The sequence below is a fragment of the Stegostoma tigrinum genome, chromosome 19, assembly GCF_030684315.1.
Source record: "Stegostoma tigrinum isolate sSteTig4 chromosome 19, sSteTig4.hap1, whole genome shotgun sequence".
Taxonomy (NCBI): domain Eukaryota; kingdom Metazoa; phylum Chordata; class Chondrichthyes; order Orectolobiformes; family Stegostomatidae; genus Stegostoma; species Stegostoma tigrinum.
In genome coordinates this window covers 9119893-9139883 of record NC_081372.1, presented here as the reverse complement: position 1 = coordinate 9139883, position 19991 = coordinate 9119893, and the positions used below count along the sequence as shown (strand labels likewise).

Sequence of the window (19991 nt, the reverse complement as noted above, 5' to 3'; positions counted from 1 at the left end):
ATCCAAGCTTTCCTTATTATGCACAGAAAATACTGTTACTGAAGTCTCATCTGTTATATTAGTGCGCTGAGTTTGACCTTTTGGAGTACATCTTAGCTGTAAAGGTTGTTCCTTATTTATAGAGACAGGGCAGAAATTAACTGAATCATATGTCAAGTGTTCTGCCATTTGGGAAATCTGATCCCTTTGCAATAAATGGCAGGTCTTTGCACAGCTTCTCTGAATGAAGATTGAGCTGATGTCCAGGCACCAAATAAACACTGCAGGTTTCAATCTCCAAAGGTTTTACTTAGGGAACAACTGGGATCATTCTGAAGAATATTGTTAGAGTGCTGTAGAGGTTTGGTGGGATACGTGGACATAAATATTTTGGGAAAGGTGCTTATCAAATGGAGCAGAACCTTGCTGTGCAGTCATCATATGATCTTTTGGGAATGAAAGTGGCTTGATGGCCTCCAAAAGGCAGTGCATTGGGAAAAGCTTGGTTGTTCCTCAAAAACCTACTGCATTTTAAGTAGTGAGGAATCTTAACAGGGCAGACAGTGTTGTATGTTTGTGGAAAATGAAGAGGTGGTGAAATACTGACATGAAGGAAGAGAGAAAGGACAATGAGGGAATGGCTGTCTTGGTGCAAAAGATTCTAATGACAGAAGTCCTTCCAGAGTATCAGGACTACCATGTTTGACTTGTATTGAACTTTGGCTATGTAATGACCACATAAGAGTACTATGCATAGCTGTAGTTCCTAAATTATAAAATAAGGTAGAGCCACTGGAGACATTGCTGAAAAGGTGTACAAATATGCTGGAACTGAAGGTATGTTATAAGCAAAGTGTGACAAAGTTGAGGCTTTTTAAATCTGGGAAAGAGAAGAGTGAGAGATGACCTGATGGAGTTTTTTAACAGCATAAAAGGTTTGGTAGGCTAAATGTGAAGAAGATGCAAACCAAAGCTCTACATGAATACCCATGCATCCAGTAACTAATTTGCAAGGAACCTCTTTTTATCTAAAGAGTAGCGAGAATATTCAACTTGTTTCTTCAAACGTAATACAGTTGATTTAGTAGATATGTATTTGAAAGAAAGTCAAATAAGTATGTGACAGAGGAAGGAGTATGCTGATAGGATTGGATAAAATAGAATGCTCATGTGGGGTGTAAGTATTGGCACGCAGCAGTTGAACCGAATGCCTTTTATTCTCTACAATAGACTGGACTAGCAATCTAGAGATCCAGGTTAAAGCTCTGGGGATGGCAGCACGATTCTTGGAATTTAAAGTTGACTGATAAAGTCTGGATTTGAAAGCCAGCTCCAGTAATGGTGCCCATGAAACTGTCATTGGTTGGCATTAAAATTCATCTGGTTCACTAATGTCCTGAAGGGAAGAAAATCTGCTGTCCTTGGACTAGCTGTCGAGTGATTCCACATCTACAGTAATGTGTTTTACTTTTATCAGTTAGTTTAAAGACACCTGGGGCTAGGCAACGAATGCTACCTTGCCGTCCCTTGTGAAGGAATTAAAGAAAACTCACAAGGAACTCCCGTAGTGCCGCATGCTATAACAAATTGCTCTGATTTAGTGCTTTCAGCATGTTAAAACATCCCAAGGCGTTTTGTAGGAGCATTATCAAATGACATCCTTGACAGCATTTTGATGCATCATCCTGTGCTATGGTGGAGCACACAGAGACATAAACCCACAATCCTGTGACTGGCATAGGAATATCAGTAAGCTGCCGTGTCGTGGCCCCAGTCACTTGTGGGCAGGAAGATGAAACTTGAAGATTTGAATTAAGCATGTTGAGGTAGGGAGTCTGAAAGCTTAACCTCCCTGTTTTGGCAGTGTGTATGTGCATGTGTGTACTAGTTATAGTGGAATACTCGATCATTGAAATGATGCTGTCCATTGGGATGAAGTGACATTGCACAATGGAATCAGTAGGTTAGTATCCTCCAGGTGTATTTGTTAGAGAAGTTACTGAATATTGTGTTGTACAATGTTCACCCAGTTTCTGTGATAGCAGGAATCCCTGGACATGAATTCATTTCTTTGTAAAGTATAGGTTACTTGCAAAGAACCATCCACAATAACTGATTTGACATCCAGAATGTTAAGGGGTTTGGAAAGGTTTTGAGGTTTAAATATGCAATTCAGATATGGAGGCCAAACTTAATTTAGAGTTAACTATTACCTGATTTCATGTACAAAGCAACGGGATTTCTAAAAGAATGAGAAAACTGCTTGAATTCAATATTAAATTTCTTGTAGTAAAAAAAAAGAAGTACTTAAATGAACATTCAGGGTAGATGTGTCACTTATTGTGGTACAGAGCCAAACCAATCACAGAAAATTTGCATATCTGTAATATCCAAATCTGGGCACTACATTTTGGGCAGAATGACAGGACGTTGGTAAGATCCCAAGGGATTTTTGTAATGCAGATGAGGAGAAAATGTTTTCCAGTGCCAACTGGATTAATGACCAGAGGAAACAAGATTGAAGATTTGGGGTGGGGTGGGGTGTCAGTTAGCTCAGTTGGATGGACAGCTGGCTTGTGATGCCAGTAGCACGTGTTCAATTCCTGGCACCAGTTGAGGTTTCCATAAAGGGCTCTCCTACTCAATCAAACCCTTGCCTGAGGCATGGTGACCCCCAGGCTAAACCATCACTATTCATCTCTTTCTGAGAGAGTGTGGGACTAGTTGACTCACCTTTCCATGAATCGACAAAAGAACAGAGGGAAGATGAGAATTTTTTAAACGCAGAGGGTTGTGATCTAGAACGCACTGCCTGAGAAGGCAGCGGAAGCAGACCCAATTGTACCTTTCACCAGGAAATTGGGTAAGCACTTGAGCAGAGCTAAGGACAAAGAATTGAGTTAAATAGATCATTCTCTTGGATGGCAAAGATCCCTCACAGATACGATAAACCAAGCGCCTGCCTTCTGGGCTGCAAGATTGTGCAGCACCTCTCACATCTTCAGGATATTCCAGTACGTTTCACAATCAATTCATTACTTGTTGAAGGTTGTAAGTATTGCAATGTAAGCAAGCACAACAGACCAATTAATACATGGTAGGATCCCACAAACAGTGAAATGAAGAATGGTTGAGGAACAAATGTTGCCCAAAGACTGTGAAGGGCACTATCATGCTTTTCAAACCATGGCTCAGAATTTTTTACAGTTGCCTGAAAACAGTGATTTGAAGTCTTGGTCTAACCTTCCATCTAAAAGCTGGCACCACCAATGATGCAGCATCACTTCAAGGCTGCGTTGTGGTGTCAGCCTGAAATATGTGTCCAAGTGCCTGACACAGAGCCTGGTTTGTTGCCTAGTCTATGGCCAGTTATCTGTTCAAAGCTGCAGTAGATGTTAGCATTGCTAAGGCTGAGAGACAGTGTGGGGCAAGGAAAAGAGATGAGTGAAGCAGATAATGATTCTTTACTTAGCCGCTATATAGAGACCTTTCATATGCACACACCCACGTGTAAATGCATAAACAGGCAGCCAGCACTCACCGTATTAAGTTGTGACACATGGTGGATGGTTTTTGGATGAGATGCCGGGAAGGACTGTCAGAATAAGTCGATCCTGGGTTCCAGCCAGAGTCAGCAGAAAGGCAAAGAATATTATGCAGCTCACAGTCATTACCACCCTGGGATTGTCCAGGAGCTTCTGGAAAGTAAACGTTGGAAGATAATAGGAACGGCAGATGCTGCAGAATCCAAGATAACATGGTGTGGAGCTGGATGAGCACAGCAGGCCAAGCAGCATCTTAGGAGGAGGAAGGCTGACGTTTCAACCTAGACTCTTCATCAGGCTGCTTGGCCTGCTGTGTTCATCCAGCTCCACACCTTGTTATCATAGGGCCATGAAAGCTTAGTTAAAAGAAAGTCTTGCAGACTAGCCTGGGCAAGGTTGTTTGAGGTAGATAGTCACGTCTTGAAACCATGGTTCTCAACCAGAGATGGGAACCTTGAACTTGTGGTAGTCAGACAACGAAGAGGGGAACTGAAAAGATAGGCTAATATCTTATCAGGAAGAGAATTTAACTCAAAACATGTGACGTCAAAGTTGTTTGCTACTAAAGAGAAGTGTATGTCAGATCATTGTAGCTCAGGAGGAGACCATTCAGGCCATCAAGTCTGCACTCATTCTGTGGGAAAATTCCTTTCGGTCCCATTCCCGCAGCCTCCCCCTCTACGCCTGCAAGTTTCAAATGTCTATGTAACTTCCTTTTGAAGTCAATTAAATTATTAAAGATGTTAATGTCAGAGATGAATAAAGCTTTCAACATCCAACAAGCATGTCACAGTGAAATGTTTTAACCTTTTTTGCTTGAAAGCACTGTTTCAAAAAGACAGCCTACATCATAACTTTGCAGACAGCCATATCGGCTGATGCAATCCTCACCCTGTGTTTGGGCATCTCCAATACTCAGCCTGCAGCGACTTTCAAACAGAGAATTCAAACACTCATTTTTTAAAGCTGTTTCTCTCTGTCATAAGAATGAACCTTTCTAATTTTTTTTTTGAACAGTGAATATCACAGCCAAGCCACAAGCTGTGGGGGAAGCAGGAGGGGAGAACACTACAGTATGTTTCATTTGCAAGAAGCTGAGAGCTTGCCAACTGCGAATTGTTTTAAGATGAGCAAGGAAGCTGATTTTATTCCTGCACTCCTCCCTCATCGTTTGTTATCATTCAACACATCATGCACTTCAATATGTAAATTGTAGGGGTCTCCAAAGGGTTTCACAGCAAAACAGACAGCAAAGATTGGCACCCTATCACTGTGGCTTTGTTAGAAAATTATTGTTTCAGATAGAAAATGTCTCAATGCAGCCATGACCATGAGCTCTGGAAAGAAGTTCATTAGAAATTAGCCCCCAAGCAGCAGAAACCAGGCTTTCCCTCAACACCTCTGTAAATCTGATTTAATACATAACAGATTCTCTTAAACTAAACGTTATTGCTGTTTTGGAAGGAGATGATATTTGAACTGATTCAGTAGAGATTTGACCTACCTGGGAATTGGCTGCTTAGCTCCCTGAAGCAGACTATTGGATTTAGTGGGGTGGTGCAGGTGTGGGTGAAATGGAGTTTACGCTTTGAAAGAACCCTATCGAAGAACTGTACATCCCTCTCCAGTTGTCTTATGTCATGGCAAGGGGTTCATTTAGCTGTCTGGTTCCAGGTTACAGAAAGATACATTCTCCTGGGTAGAGGCCTCATTTCAACCTGACGCTGGCACTACACCCCACAAGTTGCAAAGAGGGGAAGTGGAATCCACAGCACAAGAGACAGGAATAGTTAAGGAGAACAGAAACACCCTTCTCTCTTTTGCTGAGCTACGTTTTGTATTTACCTACTTTTTAATGTAGTAAAAGTTCCTAAACACAGTGGCATTTATCAACAATAACTTAGACAATGTGCCATTTAAAGTAACATTAGGACAGGTGACCAACAACTTGTTCAAGAAAGTACGTTTTAATCAGGAGAAGGAGCTGAGGCTTAGGGAGAGGATTCCAGAGCTTAAGGCCTGGGCAGCTGTAGGCAAAGCTGTTCGTAGTTGAGTGAAGGACTCGGTGAATTATGCTCACTTTGAAACATGTGGATGTGATGCTTCACATGTGAAACTCTGATCCAGAAAGAATACCAAGAAAACTTTAAAAAGGCTCTTGTAATCAGGGTTTGTATTTTTTTTTATTCATGGGATTTTTGCATTGAGGACAACACTGGCATCTATTGCCCATTCCCCTGTCCTAGTTTGCCTTTAGAACTCCTCCTCCTTGAACGACTGCTGCCACATGGTGTATGGACACCCACTATGCTGCTGGAGAAAGAGTTATAGGATTTGACTTAGTGACAGTGGAGGAATAGCAATCTAGTTCCAAGTCAGGAAGTGTGTGTGACTTGGAGGGGAACTTGCAGCTAGTGGTGGGAGCTGTTAAAGGAGTGTTTGCGTTTACTCTAATGCATCTAACAGATGGTACACACTGCTGCTACTGAGCATTTGTGATGGAGGGATAAATGTTTAAGGTGGTGGATTTAGTGCCAATCAAGCAGGCTGTTTTGTTCTGGATGGTGTCAAGCTTAACTTGTTTGGGCTGCACTTAATGAGACCACAAGATGTAGGAGGCTATTCTGCTCATCAAGCATCTTCTCCTCCATTCAATGATTGTGGCTAATCTGATAATTCTCAGTCTATTTTGTTGTCTTTCCACACCCATGAATTCCCTGGCTATAAATCTGTTTGTCTTTGCTTTGCTTTGCTTTAAATATTGTTAATGACCCAGCCTCGAGAGCTCTCTATGGTAAAGCAATCCATGAATTCATTACCCTCTGAGAAAAGAAATTTCGCCTCATCTCTGTGTTAAATGAGTGACCCCTTACTCTGAATTTATATCGTCTAGTCCTAGAATCTTACATGTTTCAATAAAGTTGCCTTTCATTCTTTTCAACCCCAATGAGTATAAGCCCAGCCAATTCAGCCTGTCCTCAGAATCAACCTAATAATCATTCTCTGGACCACCTCCAGTGATTGTAATCTTTCCTTAGATAAGGGAACTAGGCTCTTCACAAGTGTGGTCCATATAGTTTTGGTAAGACTTCCCTATTTTCGTACGCCATTCCCTCTGAAATAAAAGCTAACTTCTCTTTGCTTTCCTTACTAACTGCTGTACCTGAATGCTAGCCATTGCTATTCATGCCTCAGTACCCTGAAATCCCTCTGTGCTACAGCTTTATCTATCTTTCTTCATTTTAAATTATATTCACCTCTTCTATTTTTCCTGCCAAAGTACACAACCTCTCATGTCCCACATTGAATTCCATCAGCTAAGTTTCTATTAATTGACTTATCTTGTCTATATCCCTGTGTAGACTCTTTGCATTATCCTCACCATGTACTGTTCCATCCATTTTTGTCATCTGCAAACTTGGCAATAATACATTCAATTTATCACCCAAGTCATTAATATGTGTTATAAATATTTATGGCCCCATCACTAATCCCTGTACCACTCCTAGTTACGGATTGGCATCCTGAAAATGCCCTCTTTAATCCAAATCTCTCTCCTGTTAGCTAGCCGATTTCCTCTCCATGCTAATGTACCACCTCCAATCGTGAGCTGTTATCTGATGAAGTAGCTTCATGCGTGGTACTGTACTGAATGCCTTTCGAAAATCGAAATACATTATAGCTACTGGTTGTCTGCTATCTATCCTGTTTGTTACCTCCTTAAAGAATTCTATTAAATTTGTCAGGTATGATTTCCCCGTCATGGAACCATTTATCAGAGCACCTGCAGACTATTCTGTCATATTCGTGACTTGTAGATGGTGAGCAGTCATTGAGGAGTTGAGCCAAACACAATCTGTCAAATTGATAATGAGGTACCAGCCCGCTGACCCTGTATATTACAGCAGGGTCAACACTTTAAAGGGCAGGCTTATATTTTTAACTGTTCTGATACTAGTAACTCCCGGATAATGTTTTGTAAGTACAAAATGTTTGAGGTCCAGTTGAATTATTCAAATGGTTTCCTAGCTGTAATTGTCAGTGTTAGTATATCCGGTATGTCTGTGTGTGTTGAGCTTCTGCCAATTCAGGAACTGCCAAAAACAGTCCTGGAGCTGAATTGCTGAACAGTGCAAAATTTACCCCTTGACTATCTGAATGATTTTCAAGTTTGAACATAGAACCTCTGTACTTAAGGAAGATTCGTATGTAGAGGTTCTTTTTAAGGGGGAGAAATGACCTTTGTTTACATGCTGACAATGAAACTCATCACCTGGGTCTAGTTTACATTTGTGATAATGGGAACTGCAGATGCTGGAGAATCCAAGATAATAAACTGTGAGGCTGGATGAACACAGCAGGCCCAGCAGCATCTCCTGAGATGCTGCTGGGCCTGCTGTGTTCATCCAGCCTCACATTTTATTATCTAGTTTACATTTGTTTTCTTCTGTCTAAGACTTCACCCAAAACACAGCATTAAGAGAAAAAAATGCAATATCCTTATTTTTTAATATTTTGTGAATGACAGTGGTTTATTTTAATTATCAAATGTTCATAAAAGGCTTTGCATACTTTTAAAAGAGGGAAAAATCTTGATTATAATTCCTTCTCTCATTGTGACTTTAAAGTACTGTCAGTATTTAGTCTGGGATCAAGTGGTAGTTTTTTTTTCAGTGTTTCCCTTGTATCACTTTGGTCTTGCAGGTAGTTCTAAGAAAAATTAGGAACAGCTACCCTTTGAGAGTCCCCACTGCATCCTTCAGTTGATAAGTTGCAAAAGCCATCATTTGCTTAGGAACCCAAACCCCGTATAAAGAAAGGCTGTTGGCTCCACAGTTCTCTAAAAGGACATTAAACTGGCTGAGTAGCCCACTCATCACTGCCTGTTGACACCATTGAACCTCTGAGGAATGTTTAATGACATTGGAAAAAAACAAGTTCATTCATATTGCTGCACAGTGCTTCACATGCTCTTGTCCTTCGTGATCTCAGTGAAAGACAATATGAGCAGATCTTCTCCATTTCACACACTGAATTGCAGCAAGTTCCACGCAAAAGTAAACCTGATGAATCCTCTCTTCCTCAATGCAATGGAAAATGAGTGCCAACCACACAAGTGGTATGTCTGAGTATGCCTTCACTCTCAATCACTCATGCTGTCCCTTGCTAGTTGCCTTGCCCTTGTTCATACTCTTGTCCCACTCTGTCTCCCTACTGCCCACTCACCACCTTTTTAGATCAGATATTTAAATTTGAACCAGAGAGGGTCAATGAACACGGATACAGTAAATTTAACAGACCTTTCTAAATTAATGCCAACAGATGAAGTAATTTTTTTTGTATGGTGTAGAATTTCCAGCAGAACAACAGGCCATTCAGCTTTGCTAGCCATTGCTGGTGTTTATACTTAAGCTAAGCTCTGCCCATCCTCCTTCATCTTCATGTCTTTCCATTCTTCACTGTCACCGTTCTGAGTAAAGTCATTTCTCTTGAACTCCTTTCTTGGATTTACTAGTGACTAGACTGTAGAGAGGAACATAGGAACAATAGGAGGCCATTCAGCCAATCAAGCATGTTCTATCGATCAGTTAAGTCATGGTTGACCTTTACCTGATGTCAAGTTACAGCAGTCCTTTTGTGTTGTTCCCTTTTGTGTTCTCACTTTGAGCACCATCTCCCTCAGTGTATCTCATTCTCTGCACTGCGACCCCCAACACACAGGTATGCGCGTGCAGGCACAGACACTTTAGCAGCACAGGCACAGTTGTCAACATAAATTCCACAATATCCCAGTTGCTTTCAGTTCAGATGAAGGATCACTAGACTCAGAACGTTAACTCTGTTTCTCCCTCCGCAGATGCTGCTGGATCTGCTGAGTTTCTCTAGCAGTTTGTTTCTTGGATCAATCTCAGCTTTGAAATTTTCATTTGACTGCCAAGCCTTAGCTGCGTGGGAGGAAGTTCCAGATTTCTGTTCTTTGTGTAAAGACATGTTCCATGACAATACCCGTTCACAGATTATGCGCCCTTGTTCTGGATCTCTCAACAAGGGAAATACCTCAAACTTGCAGCAAAGAAAGATTTTAGCCTAAAATCTTCTGTCTTGCACTCAAGAGAACACATGCAAAAATGCCAAATTTCAGTGAATTTGCACGGGGAGGTTATAGTTCCTCATTTTCTCCATGGGAGCACTTCAACCAATCAGCATCGATTTACCAACTGATCGACACCTTTTTCGCCTGTAGTATAAATTGTTGTGATTGTTTTGAAATTTGACATTCTTGCACTGATCCTAATAAGTGTAAGAACTTTGGCAACGTGTCATCCCTTTCCAGCAAGACCCGAATAGTTCAATCATCCTACACATCAATTAGATCCCTCTTATTTATATTAATTTGTGTTTCTATTTAGTGACACTGGGGATAAAATAAAACTAAATGTGTCTTTTTTTTTAAACTGAATTTGCAGTTGAAGAGCTGGAGTGTCGAAGAGCTACAGAGAAGACTCAGCTCACTGGATCCCACGATGGAGCAGGAGATTGAAGAGATTCGCCAGCGCTACCAGGCCAAAAGACAACCGATCCTGGATGCCATTGATGCCAAGAAACGGCGGCAGCAGAACTTCTGAGAAACCAAGAGTTCCCACCACCAGGATGATGTGCTGAGCTCTCCTTCGTAAGCGCTCAAAACTTTGAGGATAAACTATTTGCAGAGCACATACATACATTCTGTTTGTCAACCACATTCTGTCTCTCTATCTCCTCGCTCTCACTGTCTCTGTCTCTTTAACACACACACGCACACTCTCTCACACTCTGTCATACACAGTCTCTCTCTCTCTCTTTCTCTGTTTGTCTCACACACAGGCAGTCTTTGCACACGCTTACTCTTCACATACTCACGCACTCACTCTTCTCTCACACACACACGTGCATGCATATTTCTCTCCCACACACAAACACACACACTCCATAGACTTGCTCTCACATACACGGAGATTCATACTGTCAAACTCTCAGCCACCCCCAAAAAATAGACTTGTACAACCAGACTTTTATCGCCCAGACAAGAAATCAAAGTTCTTGGGCTGTGGATTGTTGTGGCAGCTTGCCCTTTATTTTCAGGATTGTAGGTAAAATATGTCACCAGGATGAACAATGTTTTTAGCTTATTTTTTAAAAAACTATTTTTCTAGAATTTCTACACCCAGAAATCATCATCACTCTGGAAAACTTTCAGCTTTATATTTAATACAGAAACAAAGGAGTCCTCAGATTACTGGCTTCGCAATTATTGGTAAAACAGCTGTATTTCAGAGTGTCAGCATCGACTTTCCATCCTTGACCTCTTTATCAACTAAACAAAACCTGGCTTTGCTCAACAGGAAAGACTGACAAATGTAGGCCATGGAATGGAATAAAGAGCAAGGAATCTCTGAAGGAGAAAGAAGCCAACTGAGCAAGAAGTGTCTCCTTCAGTCTCTCCTCTCGTTGGTTTATTGGTGTGTCTGTAGTGGTCTTTGTAACAGCGTTTCTTAAAAATAGCCACTCCCAGAAGTGACTTATTAACACTGGCTTAATTTTGATTCTCCAGGTTTTGACAGTTATCAGTAAAGGTGTCCAGTGAAGGTGAACAAGTCAACCCCCTCACTCCAAGTATCCAGCGGTTGGAAAGATGGAACCTGCATTTATGTAGCACCTTTAGCTGTCTCAGGATCTCCCAGAGTTTTGCAGCCAATGAAGTACTTTTAAGTGTAGCCGGTGTTACAATGTAAGGAACATGGCAACAATTAGTGCGCACCAAGTAACAATGAAATAGTGACCAGATCATCCCTCAGCAACAATGTTAGATATGGAATGGATATTGACTAGAATACCTCCCTTTCTCCTCTTCAAGATAGCACCATGCAAACTTTTACATTGAGCCATGTGTGCGAGAGCAGAGGGGACTTTTTAATGTCTCATCTGAATGATAGCTCTGACAGTGCCGAGAGTATGCTGCACTGTCAGTCTTGAATTTGTGCTCACATTTAGAGTGAGTCTGGAAACCACCAGCATCCAACATAAAGGTGGGAGTGCTGCCAAATGTGTTAGTTGATATTTTATTTCCCAGCATCAGAGGACTGGCATCATCTTCTCATTAACCTTTTGAGTGCTGAGTATTATTTGCATCTTGAAAGATGCCCACATCATCACTCTTGCTAATGGTGTCACCAGACAGAAGTGTCATGCTTTATAAAGTAGCATTGCCGGCTACACCTGCTATGAGCCATCAGTATTGACCATTAGTTGTCAATAGTAACTCATTTTGTAGTTATAGAGTCATAGAATTGTACAGCATGTTAACAGACTCTTCGGTTCAACTCATCCATGCTGACCAGACATCCCAATCTGATCTAGTGCCATTTGGCCCATTTCCCTCTAAATGCTTCCTATTCCTATGCCCATCCAGATGCCTTTCAAATGTTATAATTGTACCTGCCTTCACCACCTCCTCTGGCAGCTGGTTCCATGCATGCATCACCCTCTGCGTGAAAAAAAATTGCCCCTTAGGCCCTTTTTACATCTTTCCCCTCTCACCTTAAACCTAAGCCTTCTAGCTTTGGATTCCCCTACCCTGGGGAGAAAGAAAGACCTTGCCTATTCACTCTATCCATGCCCCTAATGATTTTATAAACCTCTATAGAAGTCACCCCTCAGTCTCTCTCTATAACTCAAAGCTTCCAACCCCAGCAACATCCTTTTAAATCTTTTCTGAACCCTTTCAAGTTTAACATTGTTATAGCGGGGAGACCAGAACTGAGTGCAGTATTCCACATGAGATGGTACTTCAACATTGTAATAGCACAAACACAGTGAGACATAATCTTACAAATACTTAGTGATGACTATTCACAAAAGAAGAAGATTGAAGAATAAGGTTGATGAAGGAAAGTGAAAGTGGACAGACCCAGGGGAACATAGAGTTGCTCTCTCCTGGAGAGAGGCACCTGGTGGTGAGTTTAACGTGAAGGCCACCACTCCTCAGGCAGAGAAGAGCCACCTTATCCTCATGGTGACCTTCGCTAGTACACAAATCGAACCTGGGTGTTGGTGTCTCCACCTCACAAACTAGCCCTTCGGAAATGCATGCCAGTAACAACCTATCTTTCTCCATTGCTAAGTGTTCTGTCCAAATGTTATTGATGTCAGTTTTTAAGCATCTGATTTCCTTTCATACCACAAACATTTACTTAAATTGGCCACTAATCTAGTTGGTGGAATGGCGCTTTCCCAATCACATTGTTTGATTGTAGAAATACAAAGGTAACAACCCATTTTATATTTTTCTAAAATGTCTCCAAATTCAAATTAAACATAAGCATTTTTAAGTAGATGTGGTTAACGTGGATTTTTGTCAAGCACAATTCATGTTTCAGTCTCACCCGATCTTTTTGTCAATTGGGGCTCAATTATGCCAGGGAGAGCTGCAAGATTCCAAGTTTTTATAACATTCACAAGGTATAATCACGATAGATATGTCTAAGTTGCAGCCAATGTCGTTTGAGTGTGTGTGTGAGATCCTGTTATGCTGCTGTTTGGTTCCAAAGTCATGACTTATAAGCAATGTACTTTACTGAATGGTACCCTCATAGTTTAAAAAGAAATTACCACTATTGATTATGGTTTCTGCTTGTAGAAGGTGACTCAGTGGCTCTGTATCACTACTTCACCTGTTGTGAACCATACATCAGATGTCCTGAACTTCAAACCCAATCTGCTACATGTGCCAATGGCTACATTGCTTGTATTCCAGTCTGATTTCCTGTCCAATGATCACGGTTGCAGAATGTGCCATAGACATCAAGTGAGAATACAGCAGTTTGGCCTTTCGCTTGTTATGATGCCTTTCATGGCCCAGTCATCTATTGGCACTGGCTGCCTATTAATAATGAAATTGATCGACATTGTATAATGTCTATAATGATCGCAAATATGCCCTAAAAGAATGCTACCTGGTTAATTGGGATTTATCCTAGAATATGCCCGCAGTTGTTTTATAGTATAATAGATTGTCACTGAGGGGGTTCGGAGCACCATTATAATGCTGAATTTAGGACATTATTCAATTAATTTTGTACTGTTGTACTGCTGTTTTCAAAATGTTGGACAAATGCTTATCACTAAGCAGTGGTATCTACAATTATAATCAAAGATCAGTATTTTATGGCACTGTTCAACAGATTGATCAGCTGGCCTGTTTTTCTCTCCAGTCAAATCCAAAATCTACTCTTCGCTTCCCATACCCTGTAATATACCACTGATCGGTGCACGATAAAACGAGAGTCTCTCATTACCACCACAGCTAAGATCTTTACTCTCGACCCCAGAGATTGCAGCTGACTGCAACATACTCTCCATAAAACAATGGCATCTTTGGCTTTTGAAGGTGCTATACAAATGCAGGATGGTGTTGAATGGTATGTTTGAGACTCTCAGACTTTACCTGACAATTGCTGAGTTGGGATGATGTAACAGAGAGTGGTACAGGCCCAACATGGGGAGGCTGTTTACATCTTCGAACCTCTCCAGCATTCAGGTGCATCATGGTTGATCTGCATCTATCCACTTTGGTTTCATAAACCTGAATACCATTACCAAACAAAATTCTATCAATCTCAATTTTAACCATTACTATTGATGCCTAACTTCAACAGCATTTTAGGGGCGAGAGTTTCCAATTTCCACAATCCCTTGTCTGAAGAAGTGCTTCTTGACATTGCCACTGAGATAACCTGGCTCTCATTTAAGGTTCTACCCCCTTTTAGACTCTCCTCCCCCCGCCACCTCACATTTTAGACTCTTCTCACCCGCCACTCTGCCCCCTGTTGGATCCTTTAGTCAGCTTAACGTGCCACAATTGGATCATTTTAAATGACTGCATGTTGCTGCCTTTCAAATCCATTTGAAGGGTTTCAGAAGAACAGAAGGTGTAAGTGTAATTCTGACAAAATGAACTAAAGGACATTGGTCCTCCTACAGGAAGACCTTTGACGTTACCTTTTGAAACTGCGCTCTGAAGACCCCATGTGCATAAACCGGTTGGGCTGCCCCTGGACTAAGTCATATTCCCACATCCAGCTGTAGTGTCTATTAAAGCTCATGTAGTTCCACAGCTAGGCCTCCCTGCCTCTGCCTGTAGTGTTATAATATGATGACATGAAGGACTCAAATCACACACCATTCTATTTATTTAATATCATTCTCTGAGTTTTGGAAATCCATTTTCAAAGTATGACTTAAAGATGCATAATGTTTACTGAACGTTTCAATTATTCAATTTTTTAAACTCTGCCTCAAATTTGATTCCAAAGTCGATCAGTAATATGAGAAAATTGAATTTGATACATTTTTAAGTGAATGGTTCCTCTTTTAGTCGGATCTGCACAAGATGATCTCTGCGATACATAAAAAAAACAAGAAACAGTGTGCCTTTTCAAAGATGTGCTGGACTCCAATAAATCTCTTGGGTTTATTGAGCTCGATTAAGTGAACACAAATCTTATTTCACACCTTTTAAAGGCTTTTAGTTTCTGAGCCAGCACAGTGGTTTTTGGGCAAATGGAGTTGGAAGCAAACTTTCTTCCCAGCCTCGAAATAGAAATGGCATTTTTGTTTTTATTAAGTTTGTCAGTTAGCAGGGTATAAGCGGGTAACAGTAAGATGCTGGATCACTAGCTTTTTTTCGTGCTATTTAGTGAATAGAGCTGTGGAGACAATTGACAGGAGGAGATTGTTTGGTCCTCCGCTCTATTTTCCTGCTCCATTTTTGTAGCCCCTGCAAGTTATTCGCCCCCTTGATTATCCCTACAACTTTTGCACAAATAAATCCTTCCATGAATTTCCCTGAGGATCTCATCCCCAAAATGCTAACTCTTTGACCAGAATCCAGCTGCCAATGTTGGTAGGAACAGTTTTTCTTTACCTTTTGTCCAATCTGTCAGCTCTAAGAGGTCTCCCCCTCAATCTCCTTTGTTTGAAGGGAAGCAATCTCCAACCTAACCTTGTTGCTAAAAACACTCTCACCCCGGAACCGTGATAATGGGAACTGCAGATGCTGCAGAATCCAAGATAATGAAATGTGAGGCTGGATGAACACAGCAGGCCCAGCAGCATCTCAGGAGCACAAAAGCTGACGTTTCGGGCCTCGACCCTTCATCAGAGAGGGGGATGGGAGTGGAACCATTCTGTTAAATCCCTTGTGCACACTGTCAATGTTAATGGTCATTAACACAGCCTAAAGGCAGCTTGCTGGTGAAGCTTAATGTTGATCACAGGTTTAAGACATGAAGGCGGTTTGCACCTGATAATTCCGAACTGCTCAGTGTGCTAAAAAAGATTATCATAATTTTAATTAGACCATGTAACCAGCACACCAGAGGTCAGAATTTAGTGCTTTGAAGATGTTTGAGGTAATTTGAATTCTACAACTTAAACCAAGAGTAGGAAAGTGCATGTCTCCTATTTCAAGCAATGTTCTGTTACTGTCTCCAGGATAGCCATAAGGCATAAGCTTGCAGGTTGAAAAATTATCCCCCTCTTATCATTAGTCTTAAACTTTCAACTCTGCTTTGTTAATAGTGCGTGTGATTGTTATTTCTCTTAATTTGTCTACCTTGTGATTTCAAACTGCAATCCGGGTCCAATAACCTCTGCTCTGTCCCTATATTTTTACCTTGCTGAACTTGTATTTTTGCTCTTATTCATTTGTTTACTCCTGTAGGTTCACAAAACTGGAACTTCTTGACTCTTTGTGTGTCCTGCATGCTACATGTAAAAAAAAATGCTTTACTTCAAGCTGTGAAAGCCTGTTAGCAAGAACTCCTGCATCATCTGCGGTCAAAAACAGAAATTGCTAGAAAAGCTCAGCAGGTCTGGCAGCGTCTGTGGGGAGAAATCAGAATTAACGAGAAGGGTCGTTCAACTCTTTTTTTTTTGGTTTTTGTTTCTGATTTATAACAACTGCAGTTTTTTTTTTGTTTCCATCATCAGAGATCTAATTGCACCATGGGTAGAGTGGGATAGCCCAGTCATTCAGTCCCAACAAGCAAAATACTTCAGATGCTGGAAATCTGACTTAAACTACTCAGGTCAGGCAACATTCCTGGAAAGCATGATATAATGTTTGCATTGGAATGTCATATTGTTGCTATATTATCCAGACATAAAGCAATAGTTCTGACCCTTCACTGTTACTGGGACAGACTCCTGCAAAAGCTTCACCTAACAGTGTTGTGGGAGCACTTTCATCAAGCATACTGCAGCAGTTCGATAAGGCACCCTATCGCTGCCTCTCAAGGCAAGTTAAGGATGTTCATCTCAGCTCGGCAAAGCATGTAATGACAGATAATTTTAAGCAAATCTTTGCTAGGCTAAGTTGGAACTGTCAGGAAAGCTGCTTTAGTTGAGTCCAGGCATTGCACCCTCTAAAGAGGAGGCAGGTCGCGTTTGTCACCATGTCTTAACAACTTGCATTTGTATAACCTCTTTTCCAGGACAGCCTGAGGAGGTTCACTTCAACTCATGCTGGCCAGGCAATGAAGCCCGAATCCCACAAATCAGTGGAAAAAAAACCTCAAACATTAGCTTATTGAATTTGATACTGGGCCTTGACAGGAGATAGGATGAGAGATGGCTAAAGAGTTGGTTAACAGAGGTAGATTGAGAGGAATGTCGTAAAGGATATCTGAGTGGGAACTACAGGGTTTCATAGTAGAAAACATGAGCAGTGATGCCTACATTCCCACTTTGGTGTGTGGGGTGCTTAAAATAACTAAGGGAAAGATGCTTTGAATATACAGTGTGCCCGTGCCAAAAGGCATAAGTATTTTGGTTTCATTTTAATCTGTTGATCCCTTTAAAATGTCAGTGGTGACTCATTTTTCTTGTGCGTTGTCTGCAACCTGGAGGTATAATGCTATGTCTCACAAGTTAACAAAGTGTGAAGCTGGGTGAACACAGCAGGCCAAGCAGCATCTTAGGAGCACAAAAGCTGATGTTTTGGGCCTAGAACCTCTTGGCCTGCTGTGTTCATCCAGCTTCATACTTTGTTATCTTGAATTCTCCAGCATCTGCAGTTCCCATTGTCCCTTATCTATGTCTCACAAGTGTTGATTGAAAAATTTAATTCCAAACTCTGCTGTTTTCACAGAGTTTAGGGTTGGTAAGAAAGGAAGAAAAACCAAATTAAGCTCAAATTTGGACCATTTGAAATTCCATTTGTCCAATTCAGTGAGACTTCACCATTCTGTTTTCAATTAAATCTGTGGTGCAAATCCTGTGTTACTGTATTTTCTTTTATAAAAGCACTGAGGTGGAAAACATTAATATTTTGAATTTCCAATTTAACAATTCAAACTGGGATTCTAATTTTCTCAGCAGGTTCTGATGAGTTCTGGAACTGAGATTGAAGCCGTCATTTTTCTTCTATTTGCATATATGATACAAAATGGTCAATTTAGATGTGTATGTTTGTGGAGCTAAACAAAGTTTGTAAATTTTGCTTTTTTTAAAAAAAATTCTGTTTAATGTTATGTGGCACTTGTTCTGTAAACTTTGTCTTGCTGTATTTGAATAATGTCAGTTAAATAAAAGAAATGGAAAATATATAACATATTTGCTCCAAATGTTTAAAAAACAAACTGTGTTCTATCTGTGGGCTACTAATCTAGATACAAAGCTAGAAATCCTTCAAAAGAGAAGGGCAGCAAGCACGTGGAATGTGCCATCCTGACTTAGTCACATATATTAGTTGTTGTTTCTTTGTAACTTGTAAATAAAATCCTTGAATTCTCTAAACAGAACTGCAGGAGCACCTTCACTGCACAGAGTCCCGCAGTTCACAAAGGCAATGCACCATCACCTTTTCAAGGACCTTGCCAGTTATGGTCAGATCCTGAAAATGGGTAGCAAAATAAGTTCTGGTGACTTCAGATGTGACCTTGCAAGGGTTACAAGCCACATACTTTTGCTATAAGGGTAGAATATTGGCCACAGTAATGGTTGCTGTCCATTAGCCCCTCCTCGAAGGTGACCATTTATGGAAGTCGATCCTCACATTCATTTCTTGCCCTTTCCCCTTGATTCCCGATTGATCAAGAATCTATCTCAGCCTTAAATATACACAGGAACTGTTTCCTCCACAGTTCTCTGTGGCAAGGGATTCCAAAGACACTGAACCCTCAGAGAGAAGCAATTCATCCTCATTTCAGTTTTAAATTGATGCCCCTTTATTCTGAGATGATGCCCTCTGGTCATAGACTCTCTCATAAGGAGAAACATCCTCTCAGCATTTACCCTTTCAAGCACCTTAAGAATCCTTTGTTTCAATGAAATCACCTTTCATTCTTCTAACTTCCAGTGAGTAAAGTCCCAACCTGATAATCTTTACTCATAAGACAATCCCTCCACAGTGGGGATCATCCTCTTTGAACTTTCTGTGAACTGCTTCCCTTGAAGTGATACCTTTTCTTAAAGTAAGGGGACCAAACTTGATCTCAGTACTCCATCTGTGGTCACAGAATCACCTTGTTAAGTTGCAGTAAGACTTCCATACTCGTATGCTCCAAACTCCTTGATATAAGGGCCCATTACCCTTCCTGATTACCTGCTGCCCCTGTATGCTAGCTTTCTGTGTTTTATACACAGGTTTCTCTACCCCACCCCAGTCCCATTGTATTGCAGCTTTTCTCCATTTAAATAGTACTCTTTTGTAACCTGGTATTAAATCTTTCTGCAGGCTTGTCATTATGTTCAGATTCCGGTGATTTCCCCAATTTGTTATAGTTCCAAGCTAGGCATCCCCTCTACTGTGAAGAGGAGTGAACAGTCTTACATTTTTAATTAAAGCCGTGCACCCCCACCTTCTTGGTTGTATAAAATTAATTTGAAAAGGTTTACTTCCCTTTTGGATGTCTTTGTCTCAGATCCAAGTGAGGTTATGATCTAACATGAGTCAATTCATCCAGGCTTTCTTGAATTACAAGAAGAATGAGTTTATTAATTATTGCTTATGAAATACTAATTCAACAAACACATTGAAAATAAGAGGTTAATCCAACGTAAATAGAAAATGAATTATATGAATCAGTCTCCAAAATGTTCATGAAGGTCTCATAGTCAAATGGTAAGACCAAATGGAGACTGTGACAGCTTTGTGGAATGCCACCACTGTTTATAGGAATGACCCCAATTTTCTAGCAGCTTGCTATATTATTAAACCACCTTGCTCCCATGCTAACATTTCCTTCTTTTTCTTGATGCAGTGTTTCAATGATGCTCAACACTTTTTTTAAAAAAAGCTGTAAAGAAAAGTCAGGGAACTATAGACTGGTGAGTCTGACATCAGTGGTGGGGAAGCTGTTGGAGGGGATTCTGAGGGGCAGGATTTATACGTATTTGGAAAGGCAAGGATTGTTTAGAGGTAGTCAA

The 19991-nt window shown here is 40.8% G+C and overlaps 1 protein-coding gene across 2 annotated transcripts in view; it reads left to right on the top strand.

Annotated features, from left to right (window-relative positions):
- Positions 1–18121, top strand: part of LOC125461588 (serine/threonine-protein kinase 3/4) — a 152003-nt gene extending 133882 nt beyond the window's left edge. For both annotated transcript variants that reach the window (XM_059652731.1, XM_059652732.1), the window contains exon 11: positions 9992–18121. In XM_059652731.1, the coding sequence (XP_059508714.1) occupies positions 9992–10150 (159 nt within the window). In that variant the 3' untranslated portion in view covers positions 10151–18121. The remainder of the gene's footprint in view (positions 1–9991) is intronic.
- Positions 18122–19991: the final 1870 nt, after the last annotated feature.